General features: G+C 41.9%; 1 protein-coding gene across 2 annotated transcripts in view; it reads right to left on the reverse strand.

Moving 5' to 3' along the window:
- The window catches only part of ESR1 (estrogen receptor 1), a 587957-nt gene that overhangs the window by 26320 nt on the left and 537403 nt on the right, over positions 1–24234 (reverse strand). For both annotated transcript variants that reach the window (XM_030198471.1, XM_030198472.1), the window contains 2 exons: positions 13510–13643; positions 10626–10718 (listed from right to left, as the gene is read on the reverse strand). In XM_030198471.1, coding sequence (XP_030054331.1) covers positions 10626–10718; positions 13510–13643 — 227 coding nt within the window. The remainder of the gene's footprint in view (positions 1–10625; positions 10719–13509; positions 13644–24234) is intronic.

Genomic DNA, 24234 nt, shown 5'->3' on the forward strand with positions numbered 1-24234 from the left:
TGGAACTTCGTTGCCAGAGAATGTGGTAAAGGCGGTTAACTTAGCGGAGTTTAAAAAAAGGTTTGGACAGCTTCCTAAAGGAAAAGTCCATAGACCATTATTAATGGACTTGGGGCAAATCCACTATTTCTGGGATAAGCAGTATAGAATGTTTTGTACTTTATTGGGATCTTGCCAGGTATTTGTGACCTGGATTGGCCACTGATGGAAACAGGATGCTGGGCTTGATGGGCCTTTGGTCTTTCCCAGTATGGCAATACTTATGTACTTATGAGTCTTCTCCAGACTCCAGAGTATCTCTCACAGCCTGAAATATACTCCCAGAAAGGCTCTGCTTAATCTAAGATTATCTCTGGTTCAGGAAACTGCAAGACTAACTTTAGTCCAGGAAGAAGGAACTAACTAGTTAGCTACACACACAAAGAAAAAGAAAAGGGCAATTCAACAAATCTAAATAAACCATATAAACAGGATGGAGTCAGTCCAGAGGGTGGCTACTAAAATGGTCAGTGATCTTCATCATAAAGCATATAGGGACAAAGGTCTCAATATGTAGACTTGGAAGAAAGGTGAAAGAGTGGAGATATGATATAGAGGTTTAAATATTTCTGTGCATAAATACACAGAAAGTGAGCCTTTCAAATGAAAGGAAGCTCTGGAATGAGGGGGCATAGGATGATGGTGAAAGGGGTGCTGATTCAGGAATCACTTGAGGAAATACTTCTTCACGGAAATGGGTAGTGAATTTGTGGCATGGCCTCCCAGTGTACATGGTGGTGATAAACACACTGTATCTGGAATTAAAGCAAGCTTGGAACAAGTACATAGGATCTCTAAGTGAGAGGCATAGATAATAGATGGCATAGATGGAAAGGCCATATAGTATTTAACTGCCTTCATTTTTCTCTGTTTCTATTTGAAGGAGGTGCATTCTGAGCTTGCTTTAGGCATCTCTTCAAGGTATACAAATACAATATACATATAACACAGAAAATTTGCCCATTGGCATTTACCCCTGCTTTGAGCCATGCATAACTCTTAGCTAACTTCTCCTTTGGGCCTGGGCTTGAAAGGAGAGCTTGACAGGGAAATTGTGTTAGCATGCATTAACAGAATTAGCATGCTAAATGCCTAGAAGCCCATTTTATACCTATGCGCTTCTTAGCATTTAGAATACACTAATTCCATTAGTGCATGCTAAACTTTAATAAAAGGGCACCTTAGAAATCAAAATCGTAACAATAAAAATTTCATGGAGAAATAAGAAAAGCAGGTAACATTTGATGATATGAAATAGACATTAGCAAAGGCAGAAACTGTAGCCTACTTGTAACCCAGTCCTGCTATCCCGGTTAGAAGGGCTTGAGAGGGACTGCATGTTATTGTCACTTACTCACTCTGGTCCCATCAGCTCATCCACTCTGGAACCACATGACACTCAGAGGGTTAAAAAGAACTGGAACATTTATTAACTCTTAATTGATAGTTTCCTTACAGTCTTCTTACAGTCAATTGTAATTCATATTGCTCTCCAGATGATCATAAACACTAACACATGTATGGGTTAATACACATGCTTAACCCTCATGCCTATCCTGCAGCTCAATCAAAACTCAGGATTTCACACTCCTGATGTACTTCAATACCATCTGTGCTGGACTTCCAGTAACTGCATACTCCCTTTGGGCTGCCACCCTGAAGGTCTCGCTATCAGCCAGGGGTAGACTGCAGTTCTACCCAAGCCCCGGTTACAGCCAGACTCCCCAATCCACTGACTTTCTGGCTCCTAAAATGACTGATGCAATATAACAGCTTACTGTCCAGATAATCAATTCACTGGTTACAATGCTACAGGACTTGCCCTTCTCTTGCAATGGGTCATCTGGCAGGAGAACTAACAGTAACGCCTAACTCCCACCCAGAGCTGGTTACTTCTTCAAGAGGCAAACCCAAAGACAAAATCCTTCCCACAAGGCTTCCCTCATATATCCTCTGAGCTCCCTCTGGCTCCTTTAGTCATTCCCCAATGACCTGCAGCCCGTGGGGCCCAGTCTATCATGTTCTTAACCAGGGCCAGCCCAAGGCAAGATGCTGCCTGAGGCAGAGCTAGGATGCCACAGCTGCTTGAGGCGGAGCTAGGATGTCCCCCCCCCCCCCCCAGATGAGATTCCGCCCACCCCGGGCCGAGATGCTGGCCCCCTTCCTACCTGCCACCGGCAGTGTTACCTGGCAGTGTCAGTAGTTCCCTTACGCTGCCCTGCCACCGGCACCTGACTCTTCCCCCTTACTGTGGCTGCCGGAGCCTCTGACAAACAGGAAGTATATCAGAGAGGCAGTCGCAAGTAAAGGGAAGAGGTGGGTGCCGGCGCAGGGCAGCATGTGGAATCGATGCCACTGCCAGGTAACGTGGCCGCTGGCGGGTAATGCTTCGGAGATGCTGCTCCTGAAGAGTGCTGCCTGAGGCCCCCGCCTCAGGTGGCCTAATGGTCGAGCCACCCCTGTTCTTAACAAACATTGGTTACATAGTTCTATCAGATGACCAGGGCTCATTAATTGTTGGTAATATGCTGGGAACTCAAACAAGTATAATCAAAGCCAAGTACAAGTTGCTATATATGAATGGGAAGGTACTGATGGGATGGAAGAATTGGTGATGGAAGCTGTTTCAATACAGACCTCAGCCTCCAAGAAATGCTTCATTAAATTCTCTACTGTGCTCACAGTTCTCTTGTTTACAACCAGGTTTCTGTAGCAAAGCCATTTCCTTTACTAAGATGTCTTGACCTGATGTCTGTAAACTGCCTTATATGGAATAAACTATCTCAAAAAGTGAGGGTAAGGAACTACAGTTTCCAGTTGAATAAAATCTTGATATTTTGCCTCATCAAAAAGGTCTAGAGCCTTACATCTTTAATCTTTCCTCACAGATGATCTGTTCCACCTCGTGTATCATTTCAGTCACCCTCCTTTATACCTTTTCCAATGTTGCTATATATATTTTGAGATGCAGTGACCAGAATTGCACTCAGTTCACCAGAAACATTGGCACAATGGAGTGATATATAGATATTATATTCTCTATTTTATTCTCCATTCCTTTCCTAATAATTCCCAACATTTTATTTTGATTTTAAAAGCCACCACCACACATTATGGCGTAACTCCTCATGTGAAACCTAGAATCATGTAACTACACTTTGGACTATTTTTCCCTATGCCCAGTTCATTTACAAAAAGTTAAAAAGCACTGGTATACCACCTTTCTGTGGTATAAGCAAAGCTGTTTACATTTATTATATGCAGGTACTTCCTTGTTCCTAGTGGGCTCACAATCTGTTTTGTACCTGGGGAAATGGAGGGTTGTGACTTGCCCTAGATCAAACCTATTTCCCCAGGTCCTGTGTCCACTGCACTAACCCTTAGGCTACTTCTCCATTCCATTCCATTTTATATTTTTATGTTGGTAGGCCACTTCTCATATGCCACACCTTCTTACACACCTAATATAATAATTTGCTCCTTCAATGTTCCAATGTGTCTCACTGGGTTCGTAACCATCTCCTGACGTCACTCTCCCGCAGTAGAAGCCTGCGTGCCTGACGTCAGGAGATGTTTACTGTGGTCGCCTCTGTCTTGCTGTCTTTCGACTCTGCATTGCTGCCGCTCTCCTCCGCAACCCCACGTCCCTCTCACTTCCCGCTCAGGTATTGGTGCGGTCGTTCCATCTTCACTTACCAAGTCAGGGTTACGGCGGCCGCCAGCAGCAGCAGCAGCAGCGGTAAAAGCCGTGCAGCCTAGGCCCTTTGCTCTCTCTCAGCTGTGGTCCCGCCCTTGCCTTACAAGTAGGTGTGTCTCTTGTTTACTCTGAAATCTTTTTTCTCCACTTTTGTTTTTTCTTGTTAAATTATGACGTCCCTTAAGATATAGAATAACATTGTAGAAGTTTTTTTGTGATTGGTAATTGTGAATTCTACAGATTCCTTGTATTGTGGTTGATTTCAATTACCCCAATATTGACTGGATAAATGTTACATCAGGGAGTTCCAGGGAGATAAAATTTCTAGATGTAATAAATGACTGCTTCTTGGAGTAACTGGTCAAGGAATTGACAAGAGGGGGAGCCATTTTCGATCTGGTCCTTGGTGGCATGCAGGGCATAGCGTGAGAGGTGGTGATGTTGGATCCCCTGGGAAAAAGTGATCATAACATGATCAAGTTTGAGCTACTATCTGGGATGAATCCACAAAGAAAATCTACAGTAGCTGCATTTAATTTCTGAAAGGGTGACTATAATAAAATGAGAAAAATGGTTTAAAAGAAGATAAAAGGATCAGCTGCAAAAGTTAGGACACAAAATCAGGTGTGGACGTTATTCAAAAATATCATCCTGGAAGCCCAGACCAAATGCATTCCACATATTTGCAAAGGTGGAAAGAAGAGAAAACGACAGCCAGCATGGTAAAAGGTAAAGTGAGAAAGGCTATTACAGCCAAAAGATTGTTCTTCAAATAATGGAAAAAAACCCCAAATAAAGCAAATAAGAAGCAACATAAGCACTAGCAAGTCAGATACAAAGCATTAATAAAGAAATATGAACAGAAACTTGCCACGGAGGCTAAAACTCATAGTAACAACTTTTTCAGGTACATCAGAAGCAGAAAGCCTGCAAGGGAATCTGTGGAACCGTTAGATCACGAAGTCAGGGAGGACATGGCCATAGTGGAGAAACAGAATTAATTTTTGCTTCGGTCTTTACAGAAGAAGATGTAAGAGATCTGCCTGTACCAGAAATAGTTTTCAAGGGTGATGATACGGAGGAACTCAAGGAAATCTCGGTGAATCTGGAAGATGTACATAAGTACATAAGTAGTGCCATACTGGGAAAGACCAAAGGTCCATCTAGCCCAGCATCCTGTCACCGACAGTGGCCAATCCAGGTCAAGGGCACCTGGCACGCTCCCCAAACGTAAAACATTCCAGACAAGTTATACCTAAAAATGCGGAATTTTTCCAAGTCCATTTAATAGCGGTCTATGGACTTGTCCTTTAGGAATCTATCTAACCCTTTTTAAACTCCGTCAAGCTAACCGCCCGTACCACGTTCTCCGGCAACGAATTCCAGAGTCTAATTACACGTTGGGTGAAGAAAAATTTTCTCCGATTCGTTTTAAATTTACCACACTGTAGCTTCAACTCATGCCCTCTAGTCCTATTATTTTTGGATAGCGTGAACAGTCGCTTCACATCCACCCGATCCATTCCACTCATTATTTTATACACTTCTATCATATCTCCCCTCAGCCGTCTCTTCTCCAAGCTGAAAAGCCCTAGCCTTCTCAGCCTCTCTTCATAGGAAAGTCGTCCCATCCCCACTATCATTTTCGTCGCCCTTCGCTGTACCTTTTCCAATTCTACTATATCTTTTTTGAGATACGGAGACCAGTACTGAACACAATACTCCAGGTGCGGTCGCACCATGGAGCGATACAACGGCATTATAACATCCGCACACCTGGACTCCATACCCTTCCTAATAACACCCAACATTCTATTTGCTTTCCTAGCCGCAGCAGCACACTGAGCAGAAGGTTTCAGCGTATCATCGACGACGACACCCAGATCCCTTTCTTGATCCGTAACTCCTAACGCGGAACCTTGCAAGACGTAGCTATAATTCGGGTTCCTCTTACCCACATGCATCACTTTGCACTTGTCAACATTGAACTTCATCTGCCACTTGCACGCCCATTCTCCCAGTCTCGCAAGGTCCTCCTGTAATCGTTCACATTCCTCCTGCGACTTGACGACCCTGAATAATTTTGTGTCATCGGCGAATTTAATTACCTCACTAGTTATTCCCATCTCTAGGTCATTTATAAATACATTAAAAAGCAACGGACCCAGCACAGACCCCTGCGGGACCCCACTAACTACCCTCCTCCACTGAGAATACTGGCCACGCAATCCTACTCTCTGCTTCCTATCTTTCAACCAGTTCTTAATCCATAATAATACCCTACCTCCGATTCCATGACTCTGCAATTTCTTCAGGAGTCTTTCGTGCGGCACTTTGTCAAACGCCTTCTGAAAATCCAGATATACAATATCAACCGGCTCCCCATTGTCCACATGTTTGCTTACTCCCTCAAAAAAATGCATTAGATTGGTGAGGCAAGACTTCCCTTCACTAAATCCGTGCTGACTTTGTCTCATCAGTCCATGTTTTTGTATATGCTCTGCAATTTTATTCTTAATAATAGCCTCCACCATCTTGCCCGGCACCGACGTCAGACTCACCGGTCTATAATTTCCCGGATCTCCTCTGGAACCCTTCTTAAAAATCGGAGTAACATTGGCTACCCTCCAGTCTTCCGGTACTACACTCGATTTTAGGGACAGATTGCATATTTCTAACAGTAGCTCCGCAAGTTCATTTTTTAGTTCTATTAATACTCTGGGATGAATACCATCAGGTCCCGGTGATTTACTACTCTTCAGCTTGCTGAACTGACCCATTACATCCTCCAAGGTTACAGAGAATTTGTTTAGTTTCTCCGACTCCCCCGCTTCAAATATTCTTTCCGGCACCGGTGTCCCCCCCAAATCCTCCTCGGTGAAGACCGAAGCAAAGAATTCATTTAATTTCTCCGCTACGGCTTTGTCCTCCTTGATCGCCCCTTTAACACCATTTTCGTCCAGCGGCCCAACCGACTCTTTGGCAAATCGACAAATTAAAGAGTATTAAATCAACTGAAGCATGAAATTGCTGATCTGCTGTTAGTAATATGTAACCTGTTGTTAAAACTATCCATGGAACCTGAAGATTGGAGGGTGGACAATATGACGCTGATTTTAAAAAAGAGATCTAAGGTTGATCTGGGAAGCCTGACGTCAGTGCCGGGCAAAATAGTGGAAACTATTATAAAGAATAAAATTACAGAACACGTAGACAAACATGGTTTAATGGAACAGAGTCAGCATGGGCTCAGCCATGGGAACTCTTGCCTCACCAATTTGCTTCATTTCTTTGAAGGTGTGAATAAACATGTGAATAAAGGTGAGCCAGTTGATGATGTGGTGTATCTAGATTTTCAGAAAGCTTTGATAAAGTTCCTGATGAGAGATTCCTGAGAAAATTAGACTCATGAGATAGAGGGCAATGTTCTGTTGTGGATTAGGAATTGGTTATTGGATAGAAAAGAGAGGGTAGACTTAAATGGTCATTTCTCTCTATGGAGGAGTGTGAACAGTATAGCGCCGCAGAGATCAGTACTGGGACCGGTGCTATTTAACATATTTATAAATGATATGGAATGAGAATGATGAGTGAGGTGATTAAAATTTGCAGATGATACAAACTATTCAAGGCTGTTAACCCATTAGTGCCCAATGTTCCCATAATAAGCCATATGGGAACAAATTGATTTCTTCCCATATGGGAACATTGGGCACTAATGGGTTAAAACATGTGCGGACTGTGAAATATTACAGGAAGACCTTAGGAAATTGGAAGACTGGGCATCCAAGTGGCAGATAAAATTTAATGTGGACAAATGCAGGGTGATGCACTTTGGAAAGAATAATCCGAATCATAGTTACCTAATGCTAGGGTCCACCTTGGGGGTAGATACCCAAGAAAAGATCTAGGTGTCGTTGTAGATAATACACTGAAATCTTCTACTCACTGTGCGGTGGTGGCCAAAAAAGCAAACAGGATGCTAGGAATTGTTGGAAAGGTATGGTGATAAGGACTGAAAGTACTATAAGCCTCTGTATCGCTCCATGTGGCAACCTTACCTTGAGTACTGCATTCAGTTCTGGTCACCCTTTTCTCAAAAAAGATATAATGGAATTAGAAAAGAGATTTGTAGTCACTGATTGAAATCAGAATCAGTGTTTCAGGCTCCCTAAGAGGTCAAGATGGGGTTGTCGAAGTCCAGGACTAGCCTACAATCTTCCTCCTGAAGACATGCAGTCAGAAGCTTAGAATAACAGTCCCAAGTCCAAAAATTCAAATTGCATCAACCCACCTATGAAAAGTCAGCACTGCAAATATTCTAAACACCAATACATTTCCAAATTGGAAAAGAGAACTGCTATTACTACTGTCACTACTACTTATTTCTATAGCGCTTCTATAGTGTGCATAGCACTGTACACTAAACACGTATGAGATAGTGCCTGCTCAACAGAGCTTATATCTATCCAAGACACACAAGCATGACAAATAAGGGATTATGGAGTTTCATTATTATGGGAACAATTAAAATAGCATGGCAAATAAGGGTTAAGAGTTAAAAGCAGCTTCAAAACAGTGGATTTTTAGCCTGGTTTGAATAGGGTCATAGATGGTTCATGATATACCAACTCAGGGAAGTCTATTCAGGGCAACAGCACAGCAAGATGAAAGGAATGGAGTCTGGAGTTGGCAGTGGAGGAGAAGGGTGACTTACCTGGTGAACGGAGTTCCCGAGGAAGGGTGTATGGAGAGACAAGAAGACAAATACTAAGGAGCTGCAGAATGAATGCACTTGTAAGTCAATGAGTTAAGTGTATATGGAAGTGGATACCGAGACAATTAAGTGACTTTAGAAGAGGGGTTATGTGATTGCAGTGACCCTAGTGAAGATAAGGGACTCATTTCAAATGACCAAAAAAATGTCACAAAGCGGAAGATGGACTTTTTTTTCATATAAACATCTAAATCACTATTTTCAAAACTCATTTTAAGGACATTTTTCTATGCACTTCATCTAAATCTCAGGGGGATGTGTTGGAGGCATGTTTTGGGCAGGATTAGGGTAGGCATAGGATTTGGAGATTTTTCTGTGATAATGGAACATTGTAAAAACACCCGGGCAAAAACAGGATGGTTTTGGCTAGACCTGTTTCAAAAAGGACTAAGTGCTAAAATATGCCCAAACTGACCAGACGACCACTGGAGTGATAAAAACCATGACCCCTCCTTAATCCCTCATTGATCACTGACCTTCGCCCACACCCCTCAGAAGAGAATGTGACAGTACATACCAGGCTCTAAGACAGCTGCAGATATAGGGGGGAAGTCTATAAATGTCACATAAAAAAACTGGCACTGATAACAAAAGCTTATAGAGGTATTCTATAAACTGTGCCTATAGGTTAGGCGCAGTTTATAGAATAGCATTTAAGCTCAGGGATTGTGCCTACATTTATGTGCAGCCATTTGCACAACAATAACTTGGTGTAAATGCCCGCGCCTATATTTAGGCGAAAAGACCCCTTATTCTATAATTATGCACGTAAAGAAAAGTCATGCCCCAATCCACCATGGCCCTCCCATTTCTGGGCCCCTGTTCTGACTCACACATAAAATTTAGGCGCCAATGTTAATTGATTTTTAATTAGGCCAATAGTTGCTTGTTAAAAAGACAATTATTGGCACTAATTAGCTCATTATTCAGTGAAAATGCGCACCCAAATTTGCACGCACATTTTAAACGCTTTTTATAGAATTAGGGGGATAATGGTCATTCCTCTTACAGCAGCGAGCAGGTCCCTGAAGTAGTCTAGTGGTCAGTGCAGTGAACTGTAGAAGAGAGGGACCCAGGCCCATATCCCAGTCTAACTGGTACACTTGTGGTGGAAGGTGTGAGACCCAAAAAATCATTAAATTCTTACTGAACTCACGTATAGGTGACACCTGCAGGCATAACTATTGTAGTGGTGTACAGTTGGGTACAATACATTTTTTGCTATTCTTGGAGGACTCACCATACAATATAAGAGGTTTATGATATGATGTGTTCCTTGGACTGTTTATGTGAAGTTTACTGCAGTGCCCCCTAGGCTGCTCCACTGCTCTCCTGGGATATCTATGTGGCACATAGACTTACAAAGATGCATAGTAATAAATATGCAGACAAAAAATGAAATGGAAACTCAAGAATCCATCTGTGTGTCAGTGAAGAAAAATGTCTTGTACTGAACAAAAATACAAGAAATGTACATTTTGAAAGCTGGTATATTTCATTCTTTTTTTACACTATTTTCCAGTTGGATTATTCCTTATCTGTCTTTACTACCTCCTCTTGTTGGTTTTCTCCTAGGTGCTTTTCCAAGATTTCATTTCCATTTTCTTGTTTCTTCATTTCTTCCAGTCTTTGTCCCTTCTTTCCCTATATCTCACATTGATCCTTCTGTTTCATCTTTCTTCTCTAGTTCTCTCATTTGCCTTTTTATCTCCATACAGCTAGATTTAATTCCTCCTTCTTCTCCCCCCCCCCCCAGTCTTCAGTTTCCCTGTTTTCACCTTTCAGCTACTTATCAGCTTTCTATTCCTTATTCATACATACTTTCTTAGTCCTCCCATTCTTTGTCTCCCCCTCATTCTTTACCTATTTCCTCCTATTACCCTGTCTTTCATCCACTTTCTAGTCCCCCATTTCCATCCTCTGCACTCATCCCCATCCCAGCCTCATCTACCTCCTTCTGTCTCTCATCTTATCACTAGCCACAGCTCTTTCCCTGTCACTCATCCTCTCTCCACCTTGTCCCAATCCTAGCCCCTTCTCTCAGTCCTCTCATTGCTGCTCCAGCCTCAACCTTTCACCCTCATCCCCATTCTCTAAGCCCTTTTCTCTTACCTGTTCCATCACTTGCATCTTTGGCATAGCTGTGGGAGATTTTTCCTTTGCTCCTTCTACTGTGTTGCTCTTCAGAAGCCTCTGACATCAGCACTGTGGGATGGTTTAAAATGCAAAGACAGGCACAGTAACAGTAGTGTCAACAGTAGAACAATGCAGCAAAAGAAGTAAAAAGTAACATGTTTTCACTGCTGTATGTAGAGAAAGGGTGAGCTGGTAAGGCAGGGGTTTGGTGCTCTTGACCTGCAGTGCCTTGAGCCACTGCCTCACTGGTTTGCTCTTAATGCAGGCCCTGATGATGACATATGACAGATCTTTCTTGTCTTCAGTATTCTATCACTTTTTTAAAATTTCTCTCTTTCATATCTCACACTATTGCCTTCCCAATCTCTCCATCTTCCTCAACTTCGTACAGAATGTCTATTTTTCCTACATTTCAGATGCTTAACTAATATTTACAACTGCAAACCTCATCGATGAAACTCACTAATTCTTATCTTGTTTTAGTGAGATTACACACCCGCATCCTCATCGGATGCAGTTAATTTACTTAATTTCAATTTTTAAAATACTTAAGTCTTCTTATATATGCACTTTATAATTTTTTAACATATTATATTAAATATTTAAATTGTGGTACGCATCTTAAAGATTAATTTCAGCCGGGGGGGGGGGGGGGGGGGGGTTTAGTCAGACATTCACTATGTTTCGCTTTTCAGCTGTATCAAGGCATATCCCCTGCTAAGAATACGCCATCATCAACCACTCCATACATTTTCCTGGCTTCAAAAGTATGGTGTGATTGATGGTGGCATATTTTTAGCAGGGGGTATGCCTTGATACAGCTGGAAAGCGAAACATAGTCTATGTTGGACTAAAAAACCCCGGCTGAATATTACATCGATGAGTATCACAATTTAAATATTTAATATAATATGTTTAAATTTTTTTAATAAACTGCATATATAAGAAGACTGAAGTATTTAAAAATTGAAGTTAAGCAAATTCACTGCAACGAGGAGGCGGGTGTGTAATTCTCACTAAGATAAGAATTAGTGAGCGTCACCGCTGAGGTTTGCGGTGTATTCATTCACTAAGGGAGAGCAATACGAATTTGAAGTTTATGAAAAACTCCCCAAAGGAATTTTGTGTCTTTTGAGTGGTATAATTAACTAATAATTTATTCACGTTTTCAAAACTGCATCTTTTCAACAATATGGAGATATGTAGCCATTCTATTTGTATATATACTTCATATAAAAAAGACATGCTGGAGGGAGGCAGCTATCACAGAGATATTCAAAAACTTCAAAGGCAGCAGTGAATGCAAGTCACAAAAACCAACTGCCTGCCTTGATAGACAGTACAGAGGGGCATAATCGAACGGGGGCGCCCATCTCCGGGGACAGGCCCAGGAAGGGGCGGGGACAACCGTATTATTGAACAAGATGGGCGCCCAATCTTTCGTTTCGATAATACGGTCCGGACCGCCCAAATCCCAACATTTAGGCCGACCTTAGAGATGGGCGAACTCGGTTTTCGCCGATAATGGAAATCGAGGGTGCCTATCTCAAAAATGACCAAATCCAAGGCATTTGGTCCTGGGAGGAGCCAGCATTCGTAATGCACTGGTCCCCCTGACATGCCAGGACACTAACCGGGCAACCTAGGGGGCACTGCAGTGGACTTCAGAAATTGCTCCCAGGTGCATAGCTCCCTTACCTTGTGTGCTGAGCCCCCCAAAACCCACTCCCCACAACTGTACACCACTACCATAGTCCTTAGGAATGAAGGGGGGCACCTACATGTGGGTACAGTGGGTTTTGGGGGGTTTGGAGGGCTCAACATTTACCACCAAAAGTGTAAGAGGTGGGGGGGGGGGATGAGCCTGGATCCGCCTGCCTGAGGTGCATTGCACCCACTAAAACTGCTCCAGGGACCTGCATACTGCTGTGATGAAGCTGGGTATGACATTTGAGGCTGGCGTAGAGGCTGAAAAAAATGTTTTTTAATTTGTTTTTTTGGGTGAGGGGGGTTGGTGACCACTGGGGGAGTCAGGGGAGGTCATTCCTGATTCCCTCCGGTGGTCATCTGGTCAGTTCAGGCACCTTTTCAAGGCTTGGTCGTGAACAAAAAGGGACCAAGTAAAGTCGACCAAATGCTCGTTAGGGACACCCTTCTTTTTTCCATTATTGGCCGAGGATGGCCATCTCTTAACCGCGCCCACGTCCCGCCTTCGGTACACTGCCGACACGCCCTCTTGAACATTGGTCGTCCCTGCGATGGAAAGCAGTTGAGGGTGCCCAAAATCGGCTTTCGATTATGCCGATTTGGGCACCCCTGAGAGAAGGGCGGCCATCTCTCGATTTGTGTCGAAAGATGGGCGCCCTTCTCTTTCAAAAATAAGCTGGACAGTTACCTACCCTATTGTGCAGGGCTAAAGAGGTTATTGGCAGTCAATTCACCCATTGCCTTTGTAGTTTTCTCTGTGAAACAGAAACTGTGACACAATGACTAGGGTTGCTGAGATGCCACTTGGCCTTCTGTCCTGGCACATTCACTACTACTCAGAAGGTGTGGAACAGCAGCACAAGGGTGCCTAGGAATGGTGAACCTGCCACTTGCTGTGCAGCTCTCATTATTTCTGAGTAGAGTGAGTTTGACACTTTAAAAACTGTTTACTTGTGAAAACAGGACAATTGCTCTTATGTTTTTCCAAAGCATGTAGGGTTATCTGGTTTTTTTCTACTTATATTGTTTGTTAATGTACATGGATGCAAATTTACTGCATACCAAATGATTCGTAGACTCAGTTCACTCATTTGTTTTCAGTGGTCTGAAGCTGAGTTGTTGGTATAACTAGCTGGATTTCCACGCCACTCACCGGAGTTAAGCAGAATGATGCTCTTGAGGCACATGAATTCCTCCCCTTGTATTTTCATCATTCGAAATCGACTAGCTGTGCCCACCAGCATGTCAAAGATTTCAACAAGGCCCTCCACACACTTTCCCTGATTCCTGTATGAACAGAAACATTCAAAGAAGCCTTGATAACATCCACAGTAAAAATGATTTTTTTTTCTGTTCATAAAATAAACATGATGATAACCAGAAACAGCATTTTAGAATTTTTAAACCACTAGTTCTCAACCCAGTCTTCAGCACACAGCCAATCAAGCAGGTTGTCAGGATACTCACAATGAATATGCATGAGATAGATTTGCATACAATGGCTGGGTGAGTCCCAAGGACTGGGTTGAGAACCATTGCTTTAGACCAAAAGGCTTTTAGTCTTTTTTTTTCCTCACTGTGTTCTTGCTCCACCTTTTCCCCAGTATCTTAGGCATGAGCTCATTGGTTCTATGTAAATTTATTTATGCCTGGCCTATTTTCCCTTTTCCCAGGCACGTCTTCCAAGGGTTTTCAGAGGTGTGCTGGAACATCTTTAGGAATTTTGGACACTGGTTTGGTGATTTTCCTGTAGATTTAATTTAACGCCAGGTTATTGGATGGACTCCCATGTTATGAATATGGAGCAATATCAACTCATACAGATCTGGCAGCAGATGGCCAGAAACACAATGAGGTCGATATTCAGAAGGATATGGCTGCTAAAATGGCACTTAGGCGACTATTCGGTGCTGAGTATCGCCAGTTAGCGGCTTAAAGATAGCCGGGTATATCGCGTGATATAACAAGCTAGCCACCGATTTTAAAGGTCAAACCAGCCAAGTTTGTCCACCACAACAGGTGGAATAACTTTGACCAGTCTGACTTTAACCGGCCAGCACTGAATATCAGCTTAGTCAGTTAAAGTCGGACTGGCCAAAAATAAAACCGGATATTCAATGCCGGTCACCAGAAACGACCTGGCATTAAACATCCGGGTTCAATGTGGACTGCGGGAGATAGTCTGGCTATCTCCTGCGGTCTTAAAATCGGGCAGAATGGCTTTTCTCTTGCACAGTTGGTACTGATGCACTCCCTATGATGTAAAGTGTAAGGGTAAAGGGTAATGGATTTGATATAGTGCCAAAGCAGTTCACATTTATTATAGTGGGCTCAAAATCTTTGTACGTGGGCAATGGAGGGTTAAGTGACTTGTACAGGATTACAAGGAGCCACAGTGGGAACTGCCCTGCTGAGCAGAGGTGTAGCCAGTCCTCTGATTTGGGACCGGGGGGGGGGGGGGGGCTAAAGGTGGACTGAGGGGACAACATATTCCCTCCCCCCCCCATGTGTTAAAAAATAATACCTTTGCTGGTGGGGATGCCAGACCCCGCCAGCAAAAAAAAAAAATTCCCTGCTGAGACACTACACTCCTCCTTGTGCTGCTGCAGTAATTGGAAAAATGACAGGGTGCCTCCAGCCTCCAACTCTGGGACTTCCCGAGCACGCTCAGTTCTTGTATGAACTCAGCATGTGCAAGGAGTTCCAGTGTCAGTGGGTGGAGGCACCCCACCAACTTCCAGGTTACCGCAGCAGTACAAAGAGGGTAACGGCTCAGTGGGGAATTTCTTTGGCTGGTAGGCCTTTGGCATGCACACCAGCCATTTAATATGTGCAGTGCAAGTTTGGAGAAAGCCTAAGCCCAAAGTGAGGTGGCCCAGACCTCCCTCCCCCATGGCTACGTCAACGCTGCTGAGTAGCTAAATATCTTTCATCTGCCTTTTCTGACCACAGAATGTTTATTGTTACACAACTCCCTCAGCTGTGCTGCTCTCTTATCACATTCACATGGCAAGCAAAAGAAGTCTCACAACAGAAGTGCTGGAAGTGCTGTCTTTTTCCACTGATTTTAAAGAATCAGGACCGCTTTTTCTGGTAGAGATTGCATTTGTCCTTTTAAAAGCCTATGGCATGGGCAATAAACTGAATTCCTGAAACCAGACAGGTTTTCATGATATTCCTAATGAATATTCATGAAATGTTTTGCATAGACTGTGTCTACTGTACGTGAATAAATCTCATGTATATTCATTAGGGTATCCTGAAAGCAGGAGGGTGTGCATGCCTCTAGGACTACAGGCACAACCTACATCCTACATATCCTGCCAAGTGATCTTTCTAATTGCATATACTTCTGCTTGGCTTTATACCTCATCTGTACATTCTCTCTCAGATACATAACTGTAGAAATGAATGACTTGAACTCAAAATATAGGCCTTGGTGGGATACAACCTAAGGGAGCTTAGAAATGTTCTTTAAGAGGAACCATTGACTGATCTACTCAATACGTCTTTGGAGATCAAAGTGGCTGTGGAGCACAGAAGAGGGATGAATATTGTCCCTCGTCATAAAATTAGTTTTAGGGAAAAGGTTAGGAAATGCAGGCCAGTAAGTCTGACCTTAGTGATGAGAAGAATATGGGATGATCTTCTAAAGCAGGAGTTCATAACTTTTTTCTGGTTCCTGCACTCGTTTAACTGATCAGTGAAACGCATGCTCCTGTTTTCTGAACCATGTGTCCTCTAGTGACTACTGCCAGCTACAAGTCACTGTTAGCTGCTATCAGTGCTAGTTGCTAACAGGTCACTAAAATTACAGTAGTACATAATTATACTACCAATAACCAGGGTTTTTTTTTGAGGGGGTACTTGGGGTACTAAGTACTGACACCTTTTCCATTGTCTGGTAAAATTGACCTATGGAACCCAAGTTTTAATGAAAGAGCTCAGGCTCTACACACCAATTATGCCTTGTCATAGATTCTGTGACTAGTTGCAGGGGGCCTGGCTATTGTGGGGTGGGCCCCTCAGTGATCACCACAGTCATGAAGGGTGGCCTAGCATTTGAGTACTGGCACCTTTTTTTTGCTAGAAAAAACATACTGCCAATAACTGTCCTAATAACTGTCTTTACTCTGTCTTGAAAGTTTCAGTAAATATTCTCAGATTGTAAGACCCTTCTCTGCACTCCTTTTGACCTTTTCTTGCACCCCATGGAGGTGTGGGCACCACTGATCAAGAACCCCTGTGCTAAAGAGAAGGGTAACAAATTATCCAGAATTCAAGGGTTACAGAATTCGTTAACATTATGGTTTTACTTGAGGGAAATCTGTTAGATAAATCTGAATAGTGTCTTTGATTGTATGACCAGAGGATTAGATCAGGCACATGTCCTGGAATGTAGTATACTTAGATTTCAGAGAATCTTGTTGTACAATCAGTACGAGAGGCTCATAAATAAATTGAGCAACCATTGGCTGGGCATCAAAGTGGTTCACTGGACCCCAACTAGTGGTGAGGTAATTGTTCACTCTGAGGACGGATAGATGCTTAGTGAAATACGTCAGGGACTGGTCCTGAGGCCAGCTCTGTTCAAAATCTTGATGTCTGATACTGCAAAGCAGTTAGAAAGAACATTTTGTCTTTTTCAGAAGCATCTAAGATTTGCAAGAGGGTGGACACCCATGAATAAGTAAACAAAACAGGAAACTTCATGATGCTTGAGTGCTGAGCAGTTAACCTTCAATGTGAAAAACAGTAGAGCCACACATTTGACACTTATTCTATAACTTTAGTTGTACGAATGTGTTATTTGCGTACTAAAATTACAGAGTAGTAGCACTTACATGGGCGAATGTACATGTGTGCTTTTGTTAGCTGAGCATTCAGTGCAATTCCATAATTTAGGAGCACAATTCACTTACGGGGGAATTCTATATATGGTGCCTCAAAAATCATTGCTGTAAAACCACACAGAGTGATTCTATAAACTATGCCTAAAGTTAGGCGTAGATTACAGAATATACTCACTTATCGTTCTTGGGACTAAATTAATGCGCACCCATTTAGGCTACCTAAAACTAGGCCTAAATACTTGGACGCAGATCGGGTATATTCCATGATAGTGCGCATAGTTTTTTGAAACACCCACAACCCGCCCATTCCACATCCATCGCCATGCCCCCTTTTCGACTGCTCACCACTTTATAGAATGCACCTAAGGTTATCAATAGAAATCAAACAAAATAAAACATGGAAAAGAAAATAAGATGATACCTTTTTTATTGGACATAACTTAATACATTTCTTGATTAGCTTTCGAAGGTTGCCCTTCTTCGTCAGATCGGAAATAAGCAAATGTGCTAGCTGACAGTGGATATAAGTGAAAACATTCAAGCATTACTATGACAGTCTGACAGGGTGGGAGGATGGGGGTGGGTAGGAGGTATGCATGGGGACATCAAAGCATATCATTGATATTCTAACAGGATGGGTGTGGATAGGTGAGGGGTGGGGTGATCAACAGAGACATACAGCTCTATGGTTTATAATGGGCTAGGAACCCCAGATCCTTGTTAAGTCCTTTCTGTTGGGTGTTAAAATATTCAATCATTCTGACTTCAAAGGTCTTACGTTCTTGTATGGTTTTAAAGTTACCTTTGAGGATTCTCACTGTGAAGTCACTGGTACAGTGTCCTGGTCCTGTAAAATGTTGACCAACAGGTGTGGGAACCCTACTGGCACCAGCATTGTTCATGTGATGTCTATGTTAGGTCAACATTTTACAGGACCAGGACACTGTACCAGTGACTTCACAGTGAGAATCCTGAAAGGTAACTTTAAAACCATACAAGAACGTAAGACCTTTGAAGTCAGAATGATTGAATATTTTAACACCCAACAGAAAGGACTTAACAAGGATCTGGGGTTCCTAGCCCATTATAAACCATAAAGCTGTATGTCTCTATTGATCACCCCACCCCTCACCTATCCACACCCATCCTGTTAGAATATCAATGATATGCTTTGATGTCCCCATGCATACCTCCTACCCACCCCCATCCTCCCACCCTGTCAGACTGTCATAGTAATGCTTGAATGTTTTCACTTATATACACTGTCAGCTAGCACATTTGCTTATTTCCAATCTGACGAAGAAGGGCAACCTTTGAAAGCTAATCAAGAAATGTATTAAGTTATGTCCAATAAAAAAGGTATCATCTTATTTTCTTTTCCATGTTTTATTTTGTTTGATTTCTATTGATAACCTTAAGAGTGGACTAACACGGCTACCACACTCCTCTACTTAGAATGCACCTAGAAAGCTGTGCGCGTTAATTCTAATTAAAGCCTATTAGTTCCACTAATTAGTTGTTAAGTACCAATTATCGGCACAGATTGGCTTGTTAATCAATTAATTTGTGTGCGGTATTTGGCAATGTGGCCAAATTAGCGTGTAGAATTTAAGGTGCTATGTATAGAATTTTGGGGTTAAAACCTACATGCAAAGGAGGCATTCACATGGGTGGAGCATTTGCAGGACATGGGGCTCTCACTTACACAGGTATCTTACTGAATGTTGTAAGTTATGCGCTAAAATGCCATCTTTAGGTGTGCGCATTTTTGCCTGCTATTGACATGGTGCAAGTCTGCATGCCTAACTGTAGATGTGTAGATGCTGGCTTACACTAAGATTCTATAATGGAATCTTGGCACCCAGATGTTATTATAGAATTCAAGCTCAACGTTTTGCATTTAGGTGCCTAATTTTGGTGTCCAGTTATGGAATTACCCTCTTAGGGTGTAGAAATTCAACAAATAAAATATAATAGGGGGGGGGGGGGGGGTCAAAACCTGATAGCACTAAACAGGATAGAAACCATTGAGTAACAACATCTGTTGTCATCAAGGTAGCAAAATAATGTGATAAGGCAGTGGCTGAAGCAAAAAAGGATGCTACGGAGTACAGGAAGAAGCATATCCAGCAGAAAACATGAGCTTGTTAGTGAGACATTATCCAGTATACTGTGTTCAGTTGTGAAGCTTCAGTTCTGTGAGAATTGGGGAACTATGTATACCCTGGGGGAGAGCATGGGCAAGGGAGATAGAAGAGAGACATTCAAATACCTAAAAGATGGTGGTGGGGAGGGGAAATAATTTGGGCAGGGGGGACTGCTGTTAATTTCTACCAATTTATTAGATTTGTTTTTGAAGGTGTAAACGAACAAGTAGATAATGGTGAGCCAACTCAGAATATGGACGTCCAAGTTGGTATGTCTATTATGCTCAACTTGTAAAAAATTGTTCTTCTTGCAATGTAACTTACTACAATATTATTGTAAGCCACTTTGAGCCTGCAATCAGTGGGAAAAGGTGGGATACAAATGTGATAAATAAATAAAAATATGTCACATATGGATGTCATTTCTCATGTATTTTAGAACAGGATCTGCTGACAGCCTGTTCTAAACTACATTAGAAATGGATACCCATGTGCTGGTGATGTCCAGGAGGAGCATTCTTTTTACACACTGAAATCCACATTATGAATGACGCAAGGAACATGGACATCTTAATGGCAAGCATAGGAATGTCCATGTTATAAATGAAACAAAAAATGGAGAAACTTCAGCAACAACTATTGTAATCAAACAAAATACCCCAAGTTGTATATAAAATAATGATAACAAAATCATATTAATTCTATGAAAAATAATAAAGGAGGAAAAAAGACCTCAACAGTCCAGATAATGGTATCTGTCACATCTCATGTCATCAAAAGCTTATGAGACTCCATTCTTATCATTGGTCTTAAAAAACCCTCTTCTTATTTTAATCATACATTTTATTTTATTTATTTGTGACATTTATATCCCACATTATCCCAAACAAGTTTGAGTTCAATGTGGCTTACAATAAACAGTATAGGATATATAACAAAGAATAATGCATAAGAAAGTAATTTGTAAGAATCCAATTTTACAATACAGTATCATAAACATACTGGGATAGCTATGGATGCTTAACATTTAGAAAATCTATTATGAATAAGAAATTGTACATGAAGCAAAGAGAAAGTGAATGCTAAACAGAGTAATAATCAATTCAGGTAATAATTAATAGTTTGAGATATGGTTGTTCTTTATGAGGGTTTGTTTGAATAGGAACAATTTGAGGATTTTGTGGAATCTAGAATATTTCTGTATATTTCTTATTTTGGATGGTAAGGAGTTCCACTATTTGGTTCCTAGATGAGTGAAGTCTGCAGAGTGGACAGTTTTGTAGATCACTTTTTTGCAATTTGGGAGGTGTAGTCTGAGACAGTGTCTTGCCTCATATTTAGTGTTTCTTTGAGGTAAGTTTATTAATGGTACCATATAGTCTGGAGCTGTGCCATTTAGCATTTGAAAGATAAAGGTACATAATTTGAAAGTGATTCTCACTTTGATGGGAAGCCAGTGTAATTTGATTAATAAATGGGAGGCACTTTCAAAACGAGAGATTTTGTATATGAACCTGGCTGCAATGTTTTGAGCAGTTTGGAATTTTTTCAACAGGTACTCCTTACAGCCGGCATATATGGCATTATAAAAATCAAACTGAGATAATGCTAATGATTGTACCAATAGTCTGAATGTTTCTGATGAGAAATAGGGTTTGATCCTTTTTAGTTTTCAAAGAGACCCGAAAGATTTTGTGATTACCGAGGAAACTTGAGTATCAAATGTTAAATGTTTGTCGATAATTACACCTAGATTTTTTCAGATTATTGTCAATGGGTAATGAAGTGTTGTCAATTGTGAAACTGTTGTAGTTATTTTGGTCAAATAGGTTGGTAATGACGATTAATTTAAATTTTTCTTTATTTAGCTTTAGTTTGGATTCTGAGGCCCAGGATTCCATCAAACTTAAGCCAAGTTTTGCCTTTTGTAAGATGTCTTGAATGTTCTTTGTGAAGGTTATGTATATGGTAACATTGTCAGCATATATAAGTACATAAGCAATGCCACACTGGGAAAAGACCAAGGGTCCATCGAGCCCAGCATCCTTTCCACGACAGCGGCCAATCCAGGCCAAGGGCACCTGGAAAGCTTCCCAAACGTACACCCTATACATATATATTTTGAACCCTGCTGTTTCTAGTCTGTTACCTAGTGCTGACATGATTACATTAAACAGAGTGGGCAATAGTTGAGAGCCCTGAGGGACGCCACAGTACAGTGACCAAGGAGAAGACAAGGTTCCTTTCATTTTCACTTTGTAAGATCTTGATTTCAGGAATCCTTGAAACAATTTGTGGTCTGTACCACATATACCAAAGTTGTCTTGCATGTTTAGTAGGATATTATGATCTACTACATCGAATGCGCTAGACATGTCAAACTGCATTATTAAGATCTTAGACCCTAAGCTAATTTCTTTTCTGAGAGTTGACACTTGGGTAGTAAGGACAGTCTTGGTGCTATAGCATGGTCTGAAACCTGATTGCAATTTGTGTAGTAGGGAGAAATGTGAAAGGTAATCCATACATGAGCACAAAAACTTAAAATGTCAAAATTCAAAACTTCATCAACTCAAAAAAAAGCAAGCACTTAGTTTAAAAATGAAGTTCTGATGGGGATCTCCGTTTCACTAAATCAAGTTTCATCAGAGGAACTAAGTGCAGCATTTGAAATTTACTACTACTACTTAACATTTCTAGAGCGCTACTAGGGTTACGCAGCGCTGTACAATTTAACAAAGAGAGACAGTCCCTGCTCAAAGAGCTTACAATCTAATAGACAAGTGAATGGTCGGTCCGATAGGGGCAGTCAAATTGGGGCAGTCTGGATTCACTGAACAGTAAGGGTTAGGTGCCGAACGCAGCATTGAAGAGGTGGGCTTTAAGCAAAGACTTGAAGACGGGCAGGGAGGGGGCTTGGCGTAAGGGCTCAGGAAGGTTGTTCCAAGCATAGGGTGAGGCGAGGCAGAATGAGCGGAGCCTGGAGTTGGCGGTGGTGGAGAAGGGTACTGAGAGGAGGGATTTATCCTATGAACGGAGGTTACGGGCGGGAACGTAAGGGGAGATGAGGGTAGAAAGATAGTGAGGGGCAGCAGACTGAGTGCATTTGTAGGTAAGAAGGAGAAGCTTGAATTGAATGCGGTATCTGATCGGAAGCCAGTGACAAGTAGACTCATTGGCGCACATTTTCAATGTAACACGATGAGGAAGAAAATAGGTGCCGGTGCCCCACCTAGCTACGCCACTGGCTGAACACCGGGCAGGAGATTTCAGTGTACTGTAGATCTTTTTCTTGAGTGTTGACTCCTAAGGTGTACCCTAGCATCAGGTAAGTATGATTCTGCTTATTCTTCCCTATGTGCATCATTTTGAATTTGTCCACTTTAAATTTCATCTGTCATTTGGATGCCCAGTCTTCCAGTTTCTTAAGGTCGTCCTGCAATATTTCCGCATGTGTTTTGACAACTTTGAATAGTTTTGTGTCATCTGTAAATTTAATCACCAGATCATTTATTAATATGTTAAATAGCACCGGTCCTGTGGCAGAGGTCCAAATCACACATCACAGGCCTTGCTTTGCCCATCATTAAATCAACCATATCTTCATCTAAACTACCAAAGGATGAACAGAAATAAATGGCACTGATCTGGGGGGTATAAACCTCACAAAAAGGTCTGCAAAAATATCACAATCAAGATTTGCATTCCTAGAAGTCAGCCCTCCTGTCTCTGGGATTCCTTGAGCCAGCTGCATTTCAGACTTTCCAGACTGAGCCCCTCAATGCTGCACAAAATTGTCCATAGTTCTACTCAGGAGAGAAACAGAGGTTTCCAAAGGATAGATTTGAACTTTTCCTCTCTGTTTGCCCATTACAAACAGTGGGAAAAACATAGCAAGAAAGCTTGTCTCGAGAAGGTCAGACAGCTTGCCGCCATCTTGACTAATACATCTGCATTCCTCATCAAGTTTTCATAAGTCAATCTCAGTTTATAAGTTTTTGGCTCAATATTCAGCTGGCAGTGGTTTATAAATGCTGACCACCATGAGCTAAATTAGACCCTCATAGTCGATGTTTGGCCATGTCCAAATGAAGGAAATCATCAGAATAACAAGAACAAAGCAGATGGACATGTGGTAAGATTAGACACAAAAGAAGTAAAATAAAATGTGTTAATATTCAACCATTGGTGAACCTGGAATCATGTGGGTGGCATCTGATATCTAGTGCCTATACTGCACACTTACCCAGGCAAAGACAGGACTATATTTTATGTAGTCTGATCTGTCCAGTTAAATACATGGGCACTGACACCAATATCACCAATGCCGGTGTCAGCATAACTTCTGGGTCTGCCCTGACTCTGCCACTGGACCACCCTGCCCGGATTTTGGTGGTGTGGTTAGAACTCATATGCAGTGGCACTGCCTGGTAAAGTACTGCTAAACATTGGCAGTTGACCAGCTCAGCATGGTCTGCCTGCTTAAATCATGCAAAATATCTACCTCACTTATTCTATGAATTTTGTCTCATCTTACTGCATGTTCATCTGCTTTGTTCTTGCTATTCTGCATATGTTGTATAATCCATGTTCTGTGCTTTTCCAGTGTTGGCTGCTCGGTGGCCATAGATTAGCTTGCTGGGCACTAAAAGGAGATGCAGTCAATGGAAACCATCACACGATGCTGATCTTGCCCAGTGATTTCACTAGGGATTTGAAAGTAGCGCTGCTCACACGATTGTTGTTCCAGGTTGGTCCAACACTCGCCCCTTACTTTTTCGAGCACAGAAAAATATTGTTCAATATGAGAAATGTACTTTTCCCAGGGAAGTCATTAGTTTCAGAAATGTACTGTATTCAGGCAGGGGGTACACCTTT

The sequence above is a fragment of the Microcaecilia unicolor genome, chromosome 3 (genome assembly GCF_901765095.1).
Source record: "Microcaecilia unicolor chromosome 3, aMicUni1.1, whole genome shotgun sequence".
NCBI classification, from domain to species: Eukaryota; Metazoa; Chordata; class Amphibia; order Gymnophiona; family Siphonopidae; genus Microcaecilia; species Microcaecilia unicolor.